Genomic DNA, 23,329 nt, shown 5'->3' on the forward strand with positions numbered 1-23,329 from the left:
ACACACACACTTTAACACACACACTTTAGCACACAGACTCTAATGCACACATGCACACACAGTCTATCACACACACTCTAACAAACACACACACACTCTACCAAACACACTAACACACACTCTAACACACAATATAACACACACACACACACACACACACACACAGACACACACACACACAGACACACACACACAGACAGACAGACACACAGACAGACAGACACACACAGACAGACAGACAGACACACACACACACACAGACACACACACACACACAGACACACACACACAGACACAGACAGACAGACACACACACACACACACAGACAGACACCAACTACCAATACAAACACCAACACCAACACACTACCCACTTAACATGGGTCCATGGTCGCACGTTTTCAGGCTCTGGAGTGGATCCACGACACAGGGGAGTTCTACCTGTCCACACACACCTCCACGGGCTCCAGCATCCACCACACCCAGGAACTACTCAAGGAGCACGAGGACTTCCACATCACCGCCAAGGTGAGCGTCACCTTCTCTACCTCTGTTCGTCTGTCTCTGCCTCCCTCTCTCTTTCTTTACCTCTGTTCGTCTGTCTCTGCCTCCCCCTCTCTTTCTTTACCTCTGTTTGTCTGTCTCTGCCTCCCTCTCTCTTTCTTTACCTCTGTTCGTCTGTCTCTGCCTCCCTCTCTCTTTCTTTACCTCTGTTCGTCTGTCTCTGCCTCCCTCTCTTTCTTTACCTCTGTTCGTCTGTCTCTCTGCCTCCTCTCTCTTTCTTTACCTCTGTTCGTCTGTCTCTATGCCTCCCCCTCTTTCTTTACCTCTGTTCGTCTGTCTCTGCCTCCTTCTCTTTCTTTACCTCTGTTCGTCTGTCTCTATGCCTCCCCCTCTCTTTCTTTACCTCTGTTCGTCTGTCTCTATGCCTCCCCCTCTCTTTCTTTACCTCTGTTTGTCTGTCTCTATGCCTCCCCCTCTCTTTCTTTACCTCTGTTCGTCTGTCTCTATGCCTCCCTCTCTCTTTCTTTACCTCTGTTCGTCTGTCTCTATGCCTCCCCCTCTCTTTCTTTACCTCTGTTCGTCTGTCTCTATGCCTCCCCCTCTCTTTCTTTACCTCTGTTCGTCTGTCTCTGCCTCCCTGTCTTTCTTTACCTCTGTTCGTCTGTAACTATGCCTCCCCCTCTCTTTCTTTACCTCTGTTCGTCTGTCTCTATGCCTCCCTCTCTCGGTACTGTTTCCATCGCTCTCCAGTTCAACTCCTGCTTGCTCTCTCCTCGTCTTTTATCTCTCTCTGTAACAAAAGCACACACACAGGCGCTCCCCGGCCATTTACTTCAATGCATTTGCATTACGCATATTTGTTTGCCCAAATGAAATGCAGCAAAAAAAATCCCTTTTGCACAAATTATTTATTTCCGTTTAACAGTTGGTCGTCTGTCCTGAAGTCGGCGTTACCTCCTGTCGTTCATTCTGTCCTCATGTCGGTCCTTATGTCCTCAAGTTCCGTGTTTTCCAGCAAACTAAAGAGCGCGTGAAGCTGCTGATCCAGCTGGCGGACGGCTTCTGTGACAAGGGCCACAGCCACGCGGTGGAGATCAAGAAGTGGGTGACGGCGGTGGACAAGCGCTACCGGGACTTCTCCCTGCGCATGGACAAGTACCGCGGCAGCCTGGAGAAGGCCCTGGGCATCTCCTCCGACTCCAACAAGGCCGTACGTCTGTGTGTGCGTGTGCGTGTGCGTGTGTGTGTGTGTGTGGGTGTGTGCATTTCTGCAGCCTCAATGTGTGCATCAGTGCTTAATCCAATTCTATATTCAATCGATTAATCCAATCTCTTGATCTCTCACCCTCTCTCTCTCTCTCGCTAACTCGCTCACCCTCAGAGCAAGGACCTCCAGCTCGACATCATCCCAGCCAGCGCTCCGGGGTCAGAGGTCAAGCTGAGGGACGCCGCCCACGAGCTCAACGAGGAGAAACGCAAGTCGGCCCGCAGGAAGGAGTATGTCAGCTCTTCCTTGTGTTCTTGGTCGTCCCATGAAGGAGCTTCCTCTGTTGGTTAGAGAGAGCAGGCCTCCGATCTTTGCTCTGCCAGTGGCCAAGTTGGCCAAAATTGTATTCTATCTGCTTATGGAAGGGGTATTCAAACATGAGGGAAACAAATGATCAGGGTTAGTTTGGGTTGATTCCCATTCTAGTTTCTTACTCCTCCCTTTCCCGCTCCTCCCGTGTGTGTGTGTGTGTGTGTGTGTGTGTGTGTGTGTGTGTGTGTGTGCCTAGGTTCATCATGGCAGAGCTGATTCAGACGGAGAAGGCCTATGTGCGTGACCTCCGGGAGTGCATGGATGTAAGTTGTACTTTGCAAATGAAGTGAGATATATATATATATATATATATATATATATATATATATATATATATATATATATATATATATATATATATATATATATATATATATATATATATATATATATACACACACACAGTGGGGCAAAAAAGTATTTAGTCAGCCACCATTTGTGCAAGTTCTCCCACTTAAAAAGACGAGAGAGGCCTGTAATTTTCATCATTGGTAAACCTCAGCTATGAGAGACAAAATGAAAAAAAAAATCCAGAAAATCAAATTGTCTGATTTTTTAAGAATTTATTTGCAAATTATGGTGGAAAATAAGTATTTGGTCACCTACAAACCAGCAAGATTTCTGGCTGTCACAGACCTGTAACTTCTTCTTTAAGAGGCTCCTCTGTCCTCCACTTGTTACCTGTATTAATGGCACCTGTTTGAACTCCTTATCAGTATAAAAGACACCTGTCCACAACCTCAAACAGTCACACTCCAAACTCCACTATGACCAAGATCAAAGAGCTGTCAAAGGACACCAGAAACACAATTGTAGACCTGCACCAGGCTGGGAAGTCTGAATCTGCATTAGGTAAGCAGCTTGGTGTGGAGAAATCAACTGTGGGAGCAATTATTAGGAAATGGAATACATACAAGACCACTGATAATCTCCCTCGATCTGGGGCTCCACGCAAGATCTCACCCTGTGGGGTCAAAATGATCACAAGAACGGTGAACAAAAATCCCAGAACCACACGGGGGGACCTAGTGAACGACCTCCAGAGAGCTGGGACCAAAGTAACAAAGGCTACCATCACTAACACACTACGCCGCCAGGGACTCAAATCCTGCAGTGCCAGACGTGTCCCCCTGCTAAAGCCAGTGTATGTCCGGGCCCGTTTGAAGTTTGCTAGAGAGCATTTGGATGATCCAGAAGAGGATTGGGAGAATGTCATATGGTCAGATGAACCAAAATAGAACTTTTTGGTAAAAACTCAACTCGTCGTGTTTGGAGGAGAAAGAATGCTGAGTTGTATCCAAAGAACACCATACCTACAGTGAAGCATGGGGGTGGAAACATCATGCTTTGGGGCTGTTTTTCTGCCAAGGGACCAGGACGTCTGATCCGTATGACGGAAAGAATGAATGGGGCCATGTATCGTGAGATTTTGAGTGAAAACCTCCTTCCAACAGCAAGGGCACTGAAGATGAAACGTGGCTGGGTCTTTCAGCATGACAATGACCCCAAACACACCGCCCGGGCAACGAAGGAGTGGCTTCGTAAGAAGCATTTCAAGGTCCTGGAGTGGCCTAGCCAGTCTCCAGATCTCAACCCCATAGAAAATCTTTGGAGGGAGTTGAAAGTCCGTGTGGCCCAAAAACATCACTGCTGTAGAGGAGATCTGCATGGAGGAATGGGCCAAAATACCAGCAGCAGTGTGTGAAAACCTTGTAAAGACTTACAGAAAACGTTTGTACGTTGTACGTTCTGTCATTGCCAACAAAGGGCATGTAACAAAGTATTGAGATGACCTTTGGTTATTGACCAAATACTTATTTTCCACCATAATTTGCAAATAAATTCTTTAAAAATCAGACAATGTGATTTTCTAGATTTTTTTTTTTCATTTTGTCTCTCATAGCTGAGGTATACCTATGATGAAAATTACAGGCCTCTCTCATCTTTTTAAGTGGGAGAACTTGCACAATTGGAGGCTGACTAAATACTTTTTTGCCCCACTGTATATTCCTCCTCTGCAATGCAATGCTCACCCTCTCTCTCGCTGTCTCTGTCTCTGTCTCTCTCTCTCTCTAGACGTACCTATGGGAGATGACCAGTGGGGTGGAGGAGATTCCTCCAGGGATCATCAACAAGGAACACATCATCTTCGGCAACATGCAGGACCTCTACGAGTTCCACCACAAGTGAGGAGAAAAATGCTGCTCTCTGTCCTTCTGTCTGGCCCACTGTCTTTGGAAGAACTAGCAGTATTGCTGATATTATGATAGTATGATCAATAATGCTAGTTATAACTGAGCACTGTTTGAAAGATTATCTTGTTTCTCTAGCGGTTTTTTATAGTTATGTTATAACATAAATTAAAATTGCGTCAAATGTCTGTATGTTGTATTTACATTTCTAAATTCATTATGTGCCGGGTAGTAGCTAGTAGCTGCATCTTAATCGAATAGAAGCATCTGAAGAAAGGAGCAAATGATTAAGAAAGTTATCTTTACCAATTATTTAAATTGTGTCTTTGTATTTCTTGCGTTTCCCCAGCATCTTCCTCAAAGAGCTGGAGAAGTACGAGCAGCTGCCTGAGGATGTTGGCCATTGCTTCGTCACGTGGGTGAGTGCTGCGGCCCTTTCACAGCTACCAGACAGCGACACACAATACAGGAAGGTGTCTCACCCTGACCTCCTCCGTTGTGTGTGTGTGTGTGTGTGTGCTGCAGGCCGATAAGTTCCAGATGTACGTGAACTACTGTAAGAACAAGCCGGACTCCACGCAGCTCATCCTGGAGTTCGCCGGGCCCTACTTCGACGTGAGTATCCCCCTCTGGGCCTGTTGCATCATGGGAAACCCATGGGGGACCCCAAAGTTCCAGCTTTGTGTTTCTCCGCGTTGCAGGAGATCCAGCAGAGGCACCGGTTGGCCAACTCCATCTCCTCCTACCTCATTAAGCCGGTGCAGAGGATCACCAAGTACCAGCTCCTGCTCAAGGTACACCGTCCGGCCGCAGGGCACTCCATAGTTGGTTTCCATGGGTACCGTTTCCATTATTTCCATCTCTGTGGTTACCGCATCCATGGTTGACGCCTCCACGGTTTCACCATCGCCATGGTTACAGCCTCCATGGTTCCTGTCTTTATGATGTGTGTGTGTGTGTGTGTGTGTGTGTGTGTGTGTGTGTGTGTTTAGGAGCTGTTGACTTGCTGTGAGGAAGGGAAGGGTGAGATCAAGGACGGCCTGGAGGTGATGCTCAGTGTCCCCAAGAGAGCCAACGACGCCATGCACCTCTCCATGCTGGAAGGTGAGCTTCACCCGCCACGTCTCCTCACCGCAAGGTCGCTTGGAGGCTTCAGGGCCTAACACCCGCCATGTTTGTTCCCAGGTTTCGATGAGAACCTGGAGTCCCAGGGGGAGCTGATCCTGCAGGACTCCTTCCAGGTGTGGGACCCCAAGACTCTGATCCGCAAGGGCCGCGAGAGGCACCTCTTCCTCTTTGAGATGTCGCTGATCTTCAGCAAGGAGGTCAAGGACTCCAACGGCAGGAGCAAATACATCTACAAGAGCAAGCTCTTTGTAAGGCCCTCTCCTCAATGCTTCTCATGTTGTGAAGACGCAAATCAACATGCCAGACCGCATCAATTAAATGGCTCACTACTCTCTCTCTCCCCCCCCATTACCAGACGTCAGAGTTAGGGGTGACGGAGCACGTTGAGGGCGACCCCTGTAAGTTTGCTCTCTGGGTGGGACGCACGCCCACCTCCGACAACAAGATTGTACTCAAGGTAGGACTCTCTCTCTCTGCGCTCTCCCTTGCTCTTCTTCGGCTGTTTCTTTCGCTGCCACCTCTTCCCTGGCCGTTGCACTTGTCTCAGGGTGCTTTCACACCTCGTCTGGTCAGTTTGTTCTGAACTCTGCGTGCGTGGTTTGTTTACGTAAGGTGTTTGTTTGCACATCTGGCGTTTTAAACCTCGCTGTGACAACACAATGAATCAGAGTGCAACCCTTTAAAAGTAATGAGCTGCTGGTTGGGCTCTGATCATCCGACCTGTAGGTGTGACCACGCCCTGAGGGCCACAGTCCTCCGCTCTCTCCTTCTCCTTGTGTGTTTGCATGAGCTGCGTTCATGGTAGACGTCTGTAGCTCCTCTTTGTGCTATCTAGACTCTGACCGCCTGCTTTCTTCCTCATCTGTAGTCTGGTGGTGTTCGCCAACATAGAGAAGCTCATATATGTGGCTGCTTTTCATTTCTCTTATCTCTTGCTCTTACTGTGGATGTTAACATGTTTCCCTCATAGCGCTCCTAAAGGAAATGTACGTCTCTCACACACACACACACACACACACACACACACACACACACACACACACACACACACACACACACACACACACACACACACACACACACACACACACCAGTATACATGGCAAAGCATTGCAGTACTCTGTACAACTCACCTCACATTTGATTGGCTGAGACAGACGTTATGAAACCCTATCATTGTTGTGCTTCTGTGCGACCACCTTCTTTGTCCGTTTGAAATAAATGTCCTGTAAAACAGATATGATAAAACAATAATTTGATTATCCAAAAACAAACAAGTAAACACTGTCTTATTCTGTATTTTAATCAAAGCTAAGTCAGGGATTCAAACACGGAGCTATGGTGAGTACCCACTACCCCTCCCTCCCCCTACTTTCCCCATACAGCCCCCCTTAACAAGTCTGAAGCTGCCCTCCTCTCTGCCTCTATCACCAATGATACAAGTACACACTCATCACTACACACATAGCATGTCTTATTCAGATACAACTTGGACTGCGGACCTTGTCCAAATCCAAATCCTATGTTTGTGTACAGAGATAAAGAAAGGAGGCAACTTCAGATTTCTGAGACATGTTACCAGATTTAAAGTTCATGTCTTCAGATGAAGCCATTAACCGAGGCCTCCACCCCTCCACCCCCTCACCCAGGCTTCCAACATCGAGAACAAGCAGGACTGGATCAAACACATCAGGGAGGTGATCCAGGAGCGCACCATCCACCTGAGGGGGGCCCTGAAGGAGCCCATCCACATCCCCAAGGCCACCACCGCCAAGCACCACAAGGGCCGACGGTACACGCACGCACACGCGCACAAACACTAGTACACACGGGTAAACACATACACACACATCTGCAAACACATGTACACCCAAGCAAAACACACATAGTCACATGTGCAAACACATGCACGCACACGTACGGACACACACGGATAAACACATGCACACACATCTACAAACACACAAGCAAAACACACATAGTCACATGTACAAACACATGCACACACACATTCACACACATATAGACGCATGTACCAACACAGACACACGCATGCGCTGACTGGGCTTGCTTGTGTCCAGGGACGGAGAAGACCTGGACAGTCAGGGTGAGGGCAGCAGCCAACCAGACACCATCTCTCTGGCCTCCCGCACCTCTCAGAACACCCTGGACAGCGACAAGGTACGCACACACACACACACACACTACGCATGCGCGTGTCATTATGAAAGGTGATGTGTCGAGCCATGGAGGCTCGACACATTGATCTGTTCCTCCAAGGCCTCCTCCACACATGCGGTCTTCCTCTGGAGGATTTCCCGCATGTGTGAATGGGAACAGGGTCCTATATTCCGGGAAATCCGTACTGGAGATTTGAAATGGACGCGTCATTAAACCACTGTTCAGAAGTGTCTTGCTAGCTGTAAAACAGTCAGACACAGGTCAAGAACGGCGTGGCCAGTGGAGCTCCGGTCTGAATATAAAGCACGAAACCAGTATAAAAAAACGGGCTTTTGATCTGCGAAAATTGGTGGATAGCGTCCAGGAATTCCCAAAGTACACCAGCACACAAAACCCTGGATGAGACGTGGCCCATGGGTCATAGTTATTGGCATTCCCCCCCCCCCCCCCCCAGCTGTCGGGCGGCTGTGAGCTCACGGTGGTCATCCACGACTTCCTGGCGGGCAACAGCAACGAGCTGACGGTGCGGCGCGGCCAGACGGTGGAGGTTCTGGAGCGCTGCCACGAGCGGCCCGACTGGTGCCTGGTGCGGACCACCGACCGCTCGCCCGCCCACGAGGGGCTGGTGCCCTGCGCCGTGCTGTGCATCGCACACTCCCGCTCCTCCATGGAGATGGAGGGCATCTTCAACCACAAAGGTAGCCATGGCAACAAGGCCTCCTGTTGTTGAATGGGGAGCCCCGGGGGATAAGAGGGTGTGTTCAACTCTACCGTTCCCCCCCCCCCAGACACGTTGTCGGTGTGCAGTAACGACTCCATCCTCCCGGGCTCCTCGGCCACGCTACAGCCGGGCCACGGCCTGCACATCCACACCTCGCCCGGACCCAAGCACCGGGCCCCAGGTACACACACACACACACACACACACACACACACACACACACACACACACACACACACACACACACACACACACACACACACACACACACACACACACACACACACACACACACACAGAGCCCCAGGTACAGACACACACACACACACAGAGCCCCAGGTACAGACACACACACACACACACACACACACACATCCCCGGACCCAAAGTAGTATATTAACAACACGATAATAATCTCTAATTATATTAAGTTTAACAACACATCGACAACAATGCAAAATTAGATTCAGTCTACTAACAACACCCAAGCAGTACACAATCAGAGCCAAATGTTTTTTACCTAATCAGCAGACTGAGAATGCTAATTCCAGCACTCATCGAAGCAGGATATCTCCCGGGGCCAAAATGCCCACTAAAGAACGGGCCACTCTGACTGGCATTCATAACGTCTCCCAATGCTAACCACACCAACGATGACGTCAATCCCTTTCCCCCCACAAGGCAACACGCTGCGCAAGTGGCTGACCAGCCCGGTGCGGCGGCTGAGCAGCGGCAAGGCGGACGGCCACGTCAAGAAGCTGGCGCACAAACACAAGAAGAACCGCGAGGTGAGGAAGAGCGGGGACGTGGGCACGCTGGGCTCCCAGAAGGACTCCGACGACAGCGCCGCAACGCCCCAGGACGAGACGGTGGAGGAGGTGAGAGGGGGGGGGGGGGGCAGAGAGTAGAAATGCTGGGTTACATACACATCTTCTGCTTGCAATCGCTCGGCGATGTCGATGTTATTAGTGACATCATGACATCATTGGTGTTGTTAATGAGTCAATGCAGTGATTTTGCCTCTATTGGGTAGAGCACCATAGTCAGATAGGAATCAATAGACTATAAAATGACATAATAATATAATAATTAAATGTGAGGTGATGACGCACACTAAGAATAACCACTCGCCGCCCCCAGCGCGAGCTCTCACTCCTACAAACCAGTCGCTCACCACGGTGTGTGTGTGTGTGTGTGTGTGTGTGTGTGTGTGTGTTCCCAGAGGGTGCGCAACGAGGGTCTGTCCAGCGGCACCCTGTCCAAGTCGAGCTCGTCGGGCATGCAGAGCTGCGGGGAGGAGGAGGGCGAGGAGGGGGCTGACTCGGTGCCCCTGCCCCCCCCCATGGCCATCCAGCAGCACAGCCTGCTGCAGCCGGACGCCCCCGACGACAAGGTGGGGGGTCTGGGAGAAGGGGGGGGGGGGGGGGGGGGTGGTCAACCTGGACCAGAGGCCAAAAACACAATGAGTGACGTGTCGTTGTGATGCATGCCGGGTAGTGTGGTTTTGAATTTGTTGGTGATGAGTTAAGACCCTCCCAGCTGGCCAGTTTAGCCCCTCAGCCAATCGTAATGACACCCTTTCAGACCTTGGGAGGTGGCTGCTGGGATTGTCATGGTTACGACAGGACGTTTATTTCTTTATTTTCTTTGTAGAAGAAATCAAGTGAAACAAAGATGTCAAATGTTTGTGGCCATCCTAGTTACATAACTCTATTCGTTAGTGTCAATCTCGAAGATTTACATGTAAGTCAATATCCGTTAAGTCACTATCTATTGCCAAAGGAGATAAAACCATGGCGATCGAGCCTCTGGTCAACTGACTCTTCTAAAGTCATTCTAGTCCTCTGCTTATGAAGGGCCCTGCATATGTAGTGTTAGAAATGTTACTGGGTGTCGGTTAATGGGAATAATTGCCCGTTATCGCCAAAGGAATAAGGAAGCAAAATACAATAAAACGGAAATCTTTGAGATTGCCACTTAAAGTTTTCATTCTCCCTTTTCCAAAACAAACAAATCTTTGTTTTAACTAGTGTCTTTTACAGTTTTCTGTTATTCCTCTTAACTGTAAAAGTTTCTTTTACAGTTTTCTGTTATTCCTCTTTTTCTGTTCCTCTCCTCTTTTAATTGAAAGTTAAGATAATGAGAGGCTCTATGTGAATACTGCACGGCCCATAGAGCTGAATTTGTTGCACTTCAGAAGTAGGAGATTACCGACTGAACCAAGTCCCCGTACCCTCTCCTACCCCCCCAACCCCTCACCTCTTCTTCAACGACAAAGCAAGGCTCCTCTGACACTAATTTCTGTTTCTCTTCTTTTTGTTAATGTTATTGTTTTGTTGGTTTTTCGTTGTTTACTTTCTGTTTCCTGGTTGTATTGTTTTTTTTTTTGTTCTGCCACGCTATAGCATTACCTTGATTTATGTCCTGTCTTTGCTTTGTCACAGTTTCCATACCTCTCCATCTGAAATGCCCCCACCCTCGCTCTCTCCTAACCCCCACTGCCCCTGCTCAGTTTACAACTCTTTTATTTGTTTCCTCGGTTCTTTAGTCCTCAAGCTCTTCCTGTTTTGGCACTCAACCGCTTCCAGAGCTGGTTTTAGCTTGTTGTTTTTCTGGGCGTTTGTTCGGCGCTAAGGGCAGTGGATTGAAGGGGCACTGGAGATAGATATTAGATTGTATTATTCACAGATTTTATACTCTAGACTTGTTTAACCCATGTTTTCTAGCGTACGGCTTTTGTCAATCTTTAAAGAAAAATAATTTTCTTAATACCAGATATGTCTGAACTTTTAAATGAATTTCTTCAGTTCCTGAATCATTTTAAGATATGGCATTTTCAGCTTGCGTAACCTTGGCATATGGCTGTATTAATATTGTCACGACCAAAAACAACAAACTGCAAAAACAAGAGATTGTTAAGTGTTGGTCGATGTGCAGCAGGTTTAGAAGGGCAGCGGGCATACTGTAGGACAGCATTGAGGCAGGTTCATAGGGACACACACCAACACACACACACACACACACACACACACACACACACACACACACACACACACACACGGACACACACACACACACACACACACACACACACACACTGTGGTCGGTTGCCCCTCCCCTTCCTCCATCAAGCCGATGACATCACACCGCAAGCTACCTCCCTCTTTCATCCGTGCGTGCCCGTTACATCCCCTTGTCCTCACTCCCACCCTCCCCCCGTCCTCCCAACCCCCCTCCCACTCCCCTCTGTTAACCTCATTACCCCATGCGAGTAATTGGCATCAAAACGCTGGTCGCAGCCACAAGGGGGCGCAATAGCCCCCCCTCCCCCCCACCCAGACAGCCTTATTGGGGGGAAATGGTCTTGAAGCACAGCACAGCAAGGGTGAGAGACTACTGTAATTACAGATTTCTGTTAATCTCTTTGTTCACACCTTTTTTCTCCTCATCCCTCCTCACCTATAAAGAACGATTTGTTTGGAGAATGGGACATTTTGCTCTCCTTTTCTACCTTCCAATTCATTTTTATTTGAACCTTTTTAATTGACATTTCATCATATTTCATCATATTTTTATTCAAACTTGTCTAAAGGGGTTGGGGGAAAAATGTTGAATACAATGTTCATTCCAGTTCATGTCACCTATCCATAGTAACTAGAAACCACTCTATATATATATATACATATATATATATATATATTATATATGTGTACATATATAGAGAGAGAGTTGTTATATATGTATATTATTTAAAGCTTCACATAGTCTCAAAATATTTAGTTAAAAAAAACTGAAATACTCATAGATAGGGCATGTAATTTATCACCTAAAATATCTTAATCTGTCTAAGGTAAGAGAAAACAAGATGCCCAAACAAATAAGGATAGAGAGCAAGCATTGTTCAAGTACAACTCTTCAGATGATTTCAGCTCACGCTTCACTTCCTGCCTTTATAAATGTATGGCCAAATAATGGTTCTTCATCGTTTAGGTAGGACAACAGCTAATGCTCAAACCACACAGATTTTGCACTCTATTTTAATCGTTACTCCTTTTGAGGATGCCTGATATTAAAGAAAAAAGTGTAGTAATTACTATAAATGGATATTATCACCAGTTTGGTCCTTACGGAGCAATTAATTATATTACATTTTGTGGTTATCTTCTAATAGACAAGACCAGGATCATTAAAAAGCACTCCTTACAACCAGGCTACTTTAGTCTTCAAAACTGAACCCGAAATCAATAATTTGAGCCTTTCATCGTAGGCTTTGGCAGGTTATCACCACACTGGTGCAGTGTGGTGTAGGGCTGTTGGTCTCAGTACCACCCCTGCGCCTGAACACCTCCGTTCCCAGAGTAGATGTGTAGTCCACCGAGTCCCACCACCACGGTGTGACCCCGGTCATGGAAGAGCACCAGCCTCTGTTCCTCATCCTCCATAGCCCCTCACTCTCCGTCTGTCTCTCTCTCGTGTGCAGACGTCCTCTCGTCTATCCGTCCGCCCCTCCAGCTCCGAGACCCCCAGTGCAGCGGAGCTGGTGAGCGCCATCGAGGAGTTGGTCAAGAGCAAGATGGTAGGATCACTGACCCCCCCGGGGCAGCTTCTGAGCCAGCCGCTCGCTAGGGGAGAGAGTGGACCTCTGTTCCACCCATAGGGCTGGAGATAGATTGACGTCCGCTGGTAGCCGAGGCAACCACTGCCCTACAGGGAACAGTTCCCACGCTACTCCACATGTCTTCAGTTATCGTTTTCCTTGAGGAACCCCTAGCGGCCGTCGCTACACAGCATACCTTAAACGCTGCCAGTAATGCTCAGACACAGCAACGGTACTAGCTTTATTCAAAAGTGTCACAAAACTGCTGTTGGTCTTTACCATGGAAGTAACACGTCCCCCAACCTTCCTGGAACTCTTGGCCTAAAACCTTTTGTATTTTCCCCCTAATATTTGAATTCGAGCTGAAACGGGGTGTTCACTTATGCTCAAAATGATCGTTATCGTTTTTTGAAGGCGTACCCTGTAAAATAGTAGCTAACATGCAGCAGAATCTACCATAGTGCAGCCAGGTCCGACTTCAGCTTGAGAGGCAATGCCACTTTAGCCCGCTAGCAGAGAGGGCCAGAGTGGACACGCGTTCAAAGTCTCATAAAGAAGACGAAGGTAGAGTTTCAACACAGTTTGCTGCTACTTGAGTGACACAAACTGAAGCATCGGAGACTCCCTTTTTCTCACAAAGTTTCAATTCTCTATTCTCTCGTTTCTATTCTCTTTCTCTCAAAGTTTCCTAATGAAAATGTAACAGTTTGGGTCACATTTCAAAAATCAGGGGGTCATTTTCAGATGACCTGATAAGCTTGATGCTGAAATGCTGAGAAAAGCCACTGAAGCGAGCGTGCACTCGACAAGCCCATAAAGCCCAGACGGAGTCGCCTATAATCCCAGAACTAGAGTTTATAACAACATGTCCATCGTTGCTCTAGTGCTGTGCACTCAGAGACCCATGATTCTCTCCTCCTGGCCCCTCCGTGTCCAGGCTCTGGAGGAGCGGCCCAGCTCCCTGTCTGTGGTCCCGGGGGACAGCAGCTCGCCCTCCCTCAACCCCTCGGACAACTCCCTGCTCTCCTCCTCCTCGCCCGTCGACGAGGTGGAGGAGCGCAAGACGGGCAGCCTCCGGAAGAGACGGTGAGGGCCCGGCCGTGGTTCAAGCTCTGTTGTCCCTAAAGGGTTAGGGTTGTTTCACAGCCAGGGTCGGAAAAAGGGTTTGGAATAAACAACACGTGTGTTCATGCAAACTCAGATTACAGTGCAACCACAATCACAAATCAAGATTTTGGATTAATATCCAAAGTCTGATAGCTGACCAGCTGGGTGAAGGGATTCACTTCCTATCGCTTCAACCAATCGTGTTGCTTGAGGCGGTGATCTGTACTTTCCCCAGTGGGAAGACAAGCTGAAACATCCTGCCAGTTTTAGTTTTTGATTTCTGAATCCTCTATGTCGCTATGGAGTTCTGACATGTGAGGTTCTGCTCACATGTCAGAACCCCATAGCGACATTTCTAGTGACACAGTGTTTTACTCATGATAGCTGTGCGAGGTTGTAGTACCCCATGCCATGTACGTGTCTCCTCTGGCCTCGTCACTATAGCTACATCCTGGTGGATCTGGTGGAGTCGGAGAGGGAGTACATCAAAGACCTCAGTCTGCTGGTAGACGTGAGTTGTGTGTGTGTAGTGATGGTGTTCAGTGTGTATTTCTGTCTGTACTGGCTGGTGACTGTGTGTGTCTCTCTCCAGAAGTGTGTAGTGATGGTATTCAGTGTGTATTTCTGTCTGTACTGGCTGGTGACTGTGTGTGTCTCTCTCCAGGGGTGTGTAGTGATGGTATTCAGTGTGTATTTCTGTCTGTACTGGCTGGTGACTGTGTGTCTCTCTCTCCAGGGGTGTGTAGTGATGGTGTTCAGTGTGTATTTCTGTCTGTACTGGCTGGTGACTGTGTCTCTCTCTCCAGGGGTGTGTAGTGATGGTGTTCAGTGTGTATTTCTGTCTGTACTGGCTGGTGACTGTGTGTGTCTCTCTCCAGGGGTGTGTAGTGATGGTATTCAGTGTGTATTTCTGTCTGTACTGGCTGGTGACTGTGTGTGTCTCTCTCCAGGGGTGTGTAGTGATGGTATTCAGTGTGTATTTCTGTCTGTACTGGCTGGTGACTGTGTGTGTCTCTCTCCAGGGGTGTGTAGTGATGGTATTCAGTGTGTATTTCTGTCTGTACTGGCTGGTGACTGTGTGTCTCTCTCTCCAGGGGTGTGTAGTGATGGTATTCAGTGTGTATTTCTGTCTGTACTGGCTGGTGACTGTGTGTCTCTCTCCAGGGGTGTGAAGTGATGGTGTTCAGTGTGTATTTCTGTCTGTACTGGCTGGTGAATGTGTGTGTCTCTCTCCAGGGGTGTGTAGTGATGGTATTCAGTGTGTATTTCTGTCTGTACTGGCTGGTGACTGTGTGTGTCTCTCTCCAGGGGTGTGTAGTGATGGTGTTCAGTGTGTATTTCTGTCTGTACTGGCTGGTGACTGTGTGTCTCTCTCCAGGGGTGTGTAGTGATGGTGTTCAGTGTGTATTTCTGTCTGTACTGGCTGGTGACTGTGTGTGTCTCTCTCCAGGGGTGTGTAGTGATGGTGTTCAGTGTGTATTTCTGTCTGTACTGGCTGGTGACTGTGTGTCTCTCTCCAGGGGTGTGTAGTGATGGTGTTCAGTGTGTATTTCTGTCTGTACTGGCTGGTGACTGTGTGTGTCTCTCTCCAGGGGTGTGTAGTGATGGTGTTCAGTGTGTATTTCTGTCTGTACTGGCTGGTGACTGTGTGTGTCTCTCTCCAGGGGTGTGTAGTGATGGTGTTCAGTGTGTATTTCTGTCTGTACTGGCTGGTGACTGTGTCTCTCTCCAGGGGTGTGTAGTGATGGTGTTCAGTGTGTATTTCTGTCTGTACTGGCTGGTGACTGTGTCTCTCTCCAGGGGTGTGTAGTGATGGTGTTCAGTGTGTATTTCTGTCTGTACTGGCTGGTGACTGTGTGTCTCTCTCCAGGGGTATGTGAGCCAGATGAGGGAGGAGGGGATCCCGGAGGACATGAAGGGCAAGGACAAGATTGTTTTCGGCAACGTCGTGCAGATCTACGACTGGCACAAAGAGTAGGTCCCACGCGCACTATGGGTCCATGGTGTTGACACGTATGACTTTGCATTATTGTGTCACAATGCTAATGATTAGTCTTAGTTAATTATTATTGTAGCGTGCACACACGTCATAGGCTATGTTTGTTAAGCGGTCCCGTGTACACTTGATTATGAAAGGGCAAGTGGCCTTTGAAACCTGATCAGTATGTAGCAGGCTCAGGTAACTCTTAATATATCCCAACCAATCCATGCAGCCATTCATATCTCTTAAACGATCTCCTCAGGGTTTTCACGTTTGCATAAAAAACGAACCGATCCAATGCATCTCCCTGGTGTATGAGCACTCTATCTCCCTCCTTACTGATGCATGGACACCCTCCTCTCTCCATCAGTTACTTCCTGTCTGAGCTGGAGAAGTGTCTGCAGGACCCTGAGCGACTGGGACCACTCTTCGTCAAACAGGTAACATAGACAGCATGTTCACCTCCCTTTTGTTATCCTTACAACCACTTCCCTGATATAACCATGTAACCATGGTCCAAATCTCACACCAAACTCAGGGCTACAAACAGTTGCTTGCCTGGACGATTGTTAAAACGCACAATTCTAGGGGCGAGTACAATTACCTGTCAAAAGCTGTGACAAGATATGAATCTGGTGACGAAGATGTCCATGTCGGTTCATTTCAGCAGCTGCATTCAATTTGACAGCAAAAATTTTCCATACCTTAGGCTAATAGAATATATATTTATTAATAAATACATATATGAAAACAAAAGGTGGTCTTCGGGAGTAGGAAAGTTTGAATGCACACTGTAGAAAGAAAAACCCAGATCGATATGGAAACTGTAGAACAGTTGGACTTTGACAGTGAGCGCTGGGGAGAAAATTGAGTGATTCGTGCACATTAATGTCCTTAAAGGAAAATAGCAAGTGCTCTGCAATTATTGACCCTGCCTTCGTCTGTGTGATGGGGTGTGTGCCACAGGAGCGGCGCCTGAACATGTACGTGGTCTACTGCCAGAACAAGCCCAAGTCAGAACAGATTGTCCTGGAGTACATCGACACCTACTTTGAGGTATGGGCAAGCCCGCGCCTGCATTCAGCCATTCACAACAACATGGATACATGGAGTTGGCTCGATGCTTCAATTCTGTCAGCCCTCCTGCTCTCTCTCTCTGATGCGACGTGATCATAATAACTCAATCATCTTTATTGACCTCTTTTAAGAGGTGTCATAGCAGGTTTAGCTTCTAACATATACACCAAGTGTGTTTCATTGATGTGCTTCCAAACACCCAAGTGGTCGACATGTGCTATCATAACAATCAAAAGTCTATCCTGCTGCAGAGGACGACATGAACAGATCAGAGCCCTAATGAGCGTTCCCTATGTCACAGCCATGTCTCCGCCTGTCCCTTCCCCCCTCACTGTGCTCCCTCTTCCCCCCAGGAGCTGAAGCAGCGGCTGGGCCACCGGCTGCCCATCTCGGACCTGCTGTCCAAGCCCGTGCTGAGGATCATGAAGTACCAGCTGCTGCTGAAGGTGGGGGCTAAGTCTCTGTACACTGGAAATACATTTGACTCAAAGGAAGGCGCCCCCGCCGCCATCTTTATGTGAAAGATGGCGAGATCATAGGCTGCCGAGCTGACGAAATGTATCACAAACAAAATGAGGCCCACTCTCTAGTCTTCTACCCTGTCCACGTTCTCACCACACCACTTTATGAAAACAGCCCATGATGTGGCGTCTCATAGGCTGGTTTGCATCGCCTACTGTCCTTGTATTCAGGGTGTAAATAGCAGACAATTGAGTTGGAATCTGCTTGAACCCGTGGTTCAGGTTTGCTAAAAGGCATAAGTCAACTTGGAACATAGCAGTTGTCTAGTATTATGGTTTTACTGAATACAAATCATAAATCATAAACCAGTCGAACATCTGGGCTGCTTGTCTGTTGTGGGCTGTAATTAGGAGCCCACGTCATTGTACAGGTACTCACAGATTGCAGTGGACTGCGGGGCTGAATAGTCAATTGTTAAATGAAATCCAATGTTCACATCATCTGTTGAAAAGGTTATATGGCAGCACACGTTGAAGTGTGGGCTGGCCCTCAGCAGGGGGCGATAGAACACAATCTTTGCTTATTTTTCAACTATTATTGTGCAGGTGTTGCCCGTTGGTCTATAATGTGGTTGGCTAATCCGAAATCCTTTTCAGCAAGGAACTTTATGCATTTATTTGCATTTAAAAAGATGCAGTTTGTAGTAGAATGTAATTTCATACAATGCTAGCCTATGAAATTAAGTTATATAATCAGTAAAATAATTTCTCTTTTCACAGGATTTCCTCAAATCTTCCAGAAAGGCTGGCATGGAGTTTGGGGAGTTGGAGGTATCATAATCAGTCCACATCTATTCTCAAACCGTGCGGCACCGGAAAGCCCGGGTCTAAACCTGCTCTTGTCTCCTCTGCCGCCCTGAACAGAAAGCGGTGGAGGTCATGTGCGTCGTGCCCAAACGCTGCAACGACGTGATGAGCGTGGGCCGCCTGCAGGGCTTCGATGTAAGGCCCTGTCTGGAGGAGTCCCCTCCCTGTTGGACAACGCCGTCTTCATTCCATCACCAGACGTTAAACACCCCGTGACTGCTGATAGTTCTCTGGCTAATCGCTAATCCTTCCTTTCTCTCGTTCCTTCCCATCATGTCCCCCCCCCCCCTGCCCTCCCCGTGACCCTCCCCCTGTCCTCCCTCCCAGGGGAAGGTGGTGGCCCAGGGCCGCCTGCTGCTGCAGGACACCTTCATGGTGCTAGAGGCCCAGGGGGGCGCGCTGGGACGCATGGAGGAGAGGAGGGTCTTCCTCTTCGAGCAGCTGGTCCTCTTCAGCGAGCCCCTGGACAAGAAGAGGGGCTTCTCCCTGCCCGGCTTCCTCTACAAGAGCAGCATCAAGGTAGCGTGGCAGAGGCCTAGCGTGGCAGAGGCCTAGCGTGGCAGAGGCCTAGCGTGGCAGAGGTCTATCGTGGCAGAGGTCTATCGTGGCAGAGGTCTAGCGTGGCAGAGGTCTATCGTGGCAGAGGCCTAGCGTGGCAGAGGCCTAGCGTGGCAGAGGTCTAGCGTGGTAGAGGCCTAGCGTGGTAGAGGCCTAGCGTGGCAGAGGCCTAGTGTGGCAGAGGTCTAGCGTGGTAGAGGCCTAGCGTGGTAGAGGCCTAGCGTGGCAGAGGCCTAGCGTGGCAGAGGCCTAGCGTGGCAGAGGCCTAGCGTGGCAGAGGCCTAGCGTGGCAGAGGCCTAGCGTGGCAGAGGCCTAGCGTGGCAGAGGCCTAGCGTAGGCTCATCCTGTTCTCTTCCGAGGGCGGAGGTACCCTGCTACATCGCTATGCTAATGTGTCTTGATGGTTTCCACTTGTTTAAATGCCGGTTCTCCTCCCAGTACCTACTGGTAAACCGTTGAGTTGCGAGTTGCAAATAATAGAAGTTTGCTTCATCAGGGGGTGCACGAACATTGGCTCTGTACTGATATTGCAATAACACAGAGAGATGTGTTTTGAACAGATTCGTCCATCGGCTGTGTGGCTCGGTTGGGTTCAATATAGATCCTGCCTAACACTGCTACATAATGATCGACTTTCATTGGCCAGTTGCCCTATCACATGCGAGTGTGAGCTCACAGACAAACAAACAAACCCAATCGAGCCTAGCACGTCATTTGTGTGCACGCTTCGGGTGTGTGAGGGAAAGAGGCCCCGGTTACACCCGGTTACACCCGGTTATATTGTCAGGTCTGGACGTCCCAAATCTGATCTGGCTAACATTGGGATCCTATTGGCTGAACCATATCCTAACCCGGTCCGGCTCCCATTCTGACTCAGTGTGTGCAGAAGGCGGGGGATTAGCAGCGGGCCCCAGCCCTCACGGCGCTGCCAAGTCTGGGTGTTTAGAACGACCATACCCAACGGTACTAGCTTCAAAAGAAATGGCACAAAGCTGCCACGGCATGTACCCATTGGATAATGAATATCCAATGGGGTCGGCCTAGCTCAGAACGTAGAGCGGGCTGGCTTATAACTGGTAGGTTGCTAGTTTGATCCCTTCCTAGCTCTTGAGTCTTGTCCCTGCCATCAAGTGCCCCAGACGATGACACCCAACCTTAAGTGCGCCCGACGAGCCGGTAGCCTCCGCCGTCGGTGTGTCGATGTGTGTGTGAACCGCTGTAATTATTGAATAAACGCGTCCGCTAAATGCCCTGAGGGTAAATGTTGCTAAAGGTAAAGGACAACGGGTCAAACCTGCTTCTGATGACTTACACTACCTCACAGTGTTGAGTCGGAGAGAGGGTTCACCCGCACTTTGGAGGGTCCATATTCTAGGCCTTGCAAGAGTATCTGTACAAGAGTATGACCGAAGCGTTGTGTGCTGTGGCGCCCTGTGCAGGTGAGCTGTCTGGGCCTGGAGGAGAACCAGGAGGGGGACCCCTGCAGGTTCACCCTGACCTCGCGGGGGCCCTCCGGCGCCACGGAGGCCCTGGAGCTCCACTCCAGCCACCCGGGGGTCTGCCAGGTGTGGGTGCTGCAGATCGGCCAGATGCTGGAGGGCCAGCAGAACCTCCTCAACAGTGAGGCACACACACACACACACACGCACGCATAGGGGAACCAACACGCCTGGACTGTAGCACACACACACACACACACACACTGGCACACACACACACAGTCTTTTACACATACATATAGGCACACACATAAACTTCGACTCTTCAAGTCGAGGTGGTGGGACTGATACCCCCCCCCCCCCCCCCAACGCTCACGGCCTCTCCCCCCTCCCCAGCGCTCACCTCCCCGCCGGAGTACCAGAGGAACCACGTAGGGGCGAGCGGCGGGCCGTGCCCCCCCTCCGGCGGGCCCAGTGGAGGAGGAGGAGGCACCCCCCAGGACGGCTCCGGCTCCCCCTCCCGCCGGCCCTCCAGGATCCCCCAGCCCTCGCGCCTCCCCCAGCCCCTCCGCCAACACCCCGGGGGAGAGTCCGACGGCCCCCCCAAGGTTTCAGGTAGGGAGGCTTGGCCGTCTGTGTGTGTGCGCGCGTGTCTCTGCGTGTGCGTTTTGTGTGTGTGTCGTAAGTGGGGAGACATCGGACCTTTGTTTTGTTGACTGAGGTTGTGAGTTTTGCTCACTTGTGTGATCCAGGTCCGCCCCCCTGCCCCGCCCCTTCCCCTGCCCCTCCCACCGGGGGTAGTCCGCGGGGTAAGCGCCCCCTCCAGCCCCCCGACGACCCAGCCCAGACCCCCGCCCCCTCCAATGCGGTGGCCCCCAGTCCCCGTGGCGCCGTGGGACCCTCCACCCCCGCGTCCAAACCCCGCCCGGGGACCATCTCCCCCATGGCCTCCCCCATGGCCACCCCCGCCTTCGGCAAGGACGCCCTCCCCCCGCCCCCGCCCAGCCCCGGGCAGAAGGGTGGCTCTGGGTTCTGGAGCTCCATGCCGGGCTCCCCGGCCGGCCGGCCTGGCTCGTTCACCTTCCCCGGGGAGGTGGGGGAGTCGCCGGCCCGGCCCAACCAGACCCAGGGCCAGGGGGTCCCTGGGGGCCCGAGCCAGGGCGTCCCTGGGGGCCCGAGCCAGGGCGTCCCTGGGGGCCCGAGCCAGGGCGCCCCTGGGGGCCCGAGCCAGGGCGCCCACAGACACTCCACGCACAGCAAGGAGGCGGACCGTATGAGCACATGCTCGTCCACCAGCGAGCAGTCCATCCAGTCCACCCAAAGCAACGGGGTAAGAGCCCTCTCCGCCCTGCTGGGTGTAGCAGGGCCACGCCTCAATCAGGCCCGACTAACCCGGGGAAGGGGCGGGGTAGATGAAGTCAGGGAGGGGGGGGGGCTGGGCCTCGGTCCGGTTGGTCTTCTGCCCTGCTGTGGCCCGTTCTTACTAATCCAACCTCTTCTCTACAACTCTGCTTCTCTCCAACCTGATCTGCCCTCCTCCTTTTAATCATTCTGGTGAGTCTGTGGTCCTGGGTTCAGCTTTTCTCTGGAGGCAGCCCGTTCCTCCAGCTCTTCCTCCAAGAAAGGCTGCCTGTTGTGGTTTCCTTCCAGCTTTTAACCAAATCGTACTAACACCTGGCTCTGTCCTGGCTGGCTCCTTCATGTACTGCTCTAACCATCGGTGTGTTACTAAGAAGCGTTTCCAACTCTACTGCCACTAACCTGCCAACGTTTGGGGCTCTTCTCCTGACAAACGTTCTCCGCTAGAGGTCTTTCCTCTACCGTCTCCTCCTCCTCTTTGTTCATCCTTGCCTGTGACCTCGGGGTGGGGGGGGGAATCCCCTCTTGGATCTGCTTCTCTTCATCCAACGGGCTGATTTGGTCTCAGTGGAGAAGACCTCTCTGACTCCCTGTGTCTGAAGACTGGACCCATGAACACACGGCCATCTTCCAAAGCTTCTTGTTTCCCTGTCCCTCACTTTAATCATTTTTTTGGTTAATCATTTGGCACTATTGGAAATTCAAGAGTAATTCAAATTCACATCAAATATAGAAAAATGGTTGTTTGCATCTATTGGCTGCATCATTTCCTAATGATCCCCCCTGGAGCAAGGGCCGCTATCGTGTCATGTGGTTTTATCCCCTGCCTCTCTCTCCTGTGCACTGCCTTTAAACACACTCTGAATGATAGCTGTGAACCCACACTGAGCGCTGTTTCTCCCCGGCTGCCGCAGAGTGAAAGCAGCAGCAGCAGTAGCGTATCCACCATGCTAGTCACCCAGGACTACATGGCGGTGAAGGAGGACGAGGTCAGCGTGCTCCAGGGCGAGGTGGTGCAGATCCTGGCCAGCAACCAGCAGAACATGTTCCTGGTGTTCCGCGCGGCCACGGAGCAAGGCCCCGCCGCCGAGGGCTGGATCCCGGGCTACGTGCTGGGACACACGTCGGCGCTCATCACCGACGGCCCCGACGGAACCGTCAAGTAAGAGGCCTCTCCTGGGGCTGAACTTTGGTTTGGCTCGATTTATTGGGGACATTTATTCATAAATCTGAGTTGCATGCACTACCTTTCAAAAGTTTGGGGTCACCCAGACAATTTCATGTTTTCCATGTCAGCTGTGCTGACATAATTGCACAAGGGTTTTCTAATCATTGATTAGCCATTTAACACGATTAGCTAAACAATGCACAATTAGAACACAGAAGAATCTGCCGTTTCCAGCTAGAATAGTCATTTACCACATTAACAATGTCTAGACTGCATTACTGTTTCGTTTAATGTTATCTACTTTGAAAAAAACAATGCTTTTCTTTAAAAAATAAGGACATTTCTAAGTGGCACCAAACTTTTGAATGGTAGTGTATATTGGCCAGTTATATTTGACGGCCATCTTGTA

The 23,329-nt window shown here is 50.0% G+C and overlaps 1 protein-coding gene across 6 annotated transcripts in view; it reads left to right on the top strand.

Annotated features, from left to right (window-relative positions):
• Positions 1-23,329, top strand: part of trioa (trio Rho guanine nucleotide exchange factor a) — a 77,826-nt gene that overhangs the window by 46,433 nt on the left and 8,064 nt on the right. For 2 of the 6 annotated variants that reach the window (XM_079750076.1, XM_079750077.1), the window contains exons 24-55: positions 406-528; positions 1,505-1,714; positions 1,886-2,001; positions 2,280-2,346; positions 4,160-4,269; positions 4,625-4,694; positions 4,801-4,890; positions 4,977-5,069; positions 5,268-5,379; positions 5,461-5,651; positions 5,759-5,860; positions 6,715-6,744; positions 7,053-7,195; positions 7,485-7,584; positions 8,039-8,282; positions 8,373-8,486; positions 8,987-9,183; positions 9,528-9,698; positions 12,786-12,881; positions 13,840-13,988; positions 14,454-14,520; positions 15,880-15,983; positions 16,361-16,430; positions 16,957-17,046; positions 17,421-17,513; positions 18,309-18,359; positions 18,453-18,530; positions 18,723-18,914; positions 20,394-20,574; positions 20,790-21,008; positions 21,146-21,723; positions 22,667-22,914. In XM_079750076.1, coding sequence (XP_079606202.1) covers positions 406-528; positions 1,505-1,714; positions 1,886-2,001; positions 2,280-2,346; positions 4,160-4,269; positions 4,625-4,694; positions 4,801-4,890; positions 4,977-5,069; positions 5,268-5,379; positions 5,461-5,651; positions 5,759-5,860; positions 6,715-6,744; positions 7,053-7,195; positions 7,485-7,584; positions 8,039-8,282; positions 8,373-8,486; positions 8,987-9,183; positions 9,528-9,698; positions 12,786-12,881; positions 13,840-13,988; positions 14,454-14,520; positions 15,880-15,983; positions 16,361-16,430; positions 16,957-17,046; positions 17,421-17,513; positions 18,309-18,359; positions 18,453-18,530; positions 18,723-18,914; positions 20,394-20,574; positions 20,790-21,008; positions 21,146-21,723; positions 22,667-22,914 — 4,499 coding nt within the window. The remainder of the gene's footprint in view (positions 1-405; positions 529-1,504; positions 1,715-1,885; positions 2,002-2,279; positions 2,347-4,159; positions 4,270-4,624; positions 4,695-4,800; positions 4,891-4,976; positions 5,070-5,267; positions 5,380-5,460; positions 5,652-5,758; positions 5,861-6,714; positions 6,745-7,052; positions 7,196-7,484; positions 7,585-8,038; positions 8,283-8,372; positions 8,487-8,986; positions 9,184-9,527; positions 9,699-12,785; positions 12,882-13,839; positions 13,989-14,453; positions 14,521-15,879; positions 15,984-16,360; positions 16,431-16,956; positions 17,047-17,420; positions 17,514-18,308; positions 18,360-18,452; positions 18,531-18,722; positions 18,915-20,393; positions 20,575-20,789; positions 21,009-21,145; positions 21,724-22,666; positions 22,915-23,329) is intronic. The other 4 variants (XM_079750078.1, XM_079750079.1, XM_079750080.1 and 1 more) reach the window with 2 other exon arrangements.

The sequence above is a fragment of the Pollachius pollachius genome (assembly GCF_949987615.1).
Source record: "Pollachius pollachius genome assembly, chromosome: 13".
NCBI classification, from domain to species: Eukaryota; Metazoa; Chordata; class Actinopteri; order Gadiformes; family Gadidae; genus Pollachius; species Pollachius pollachius.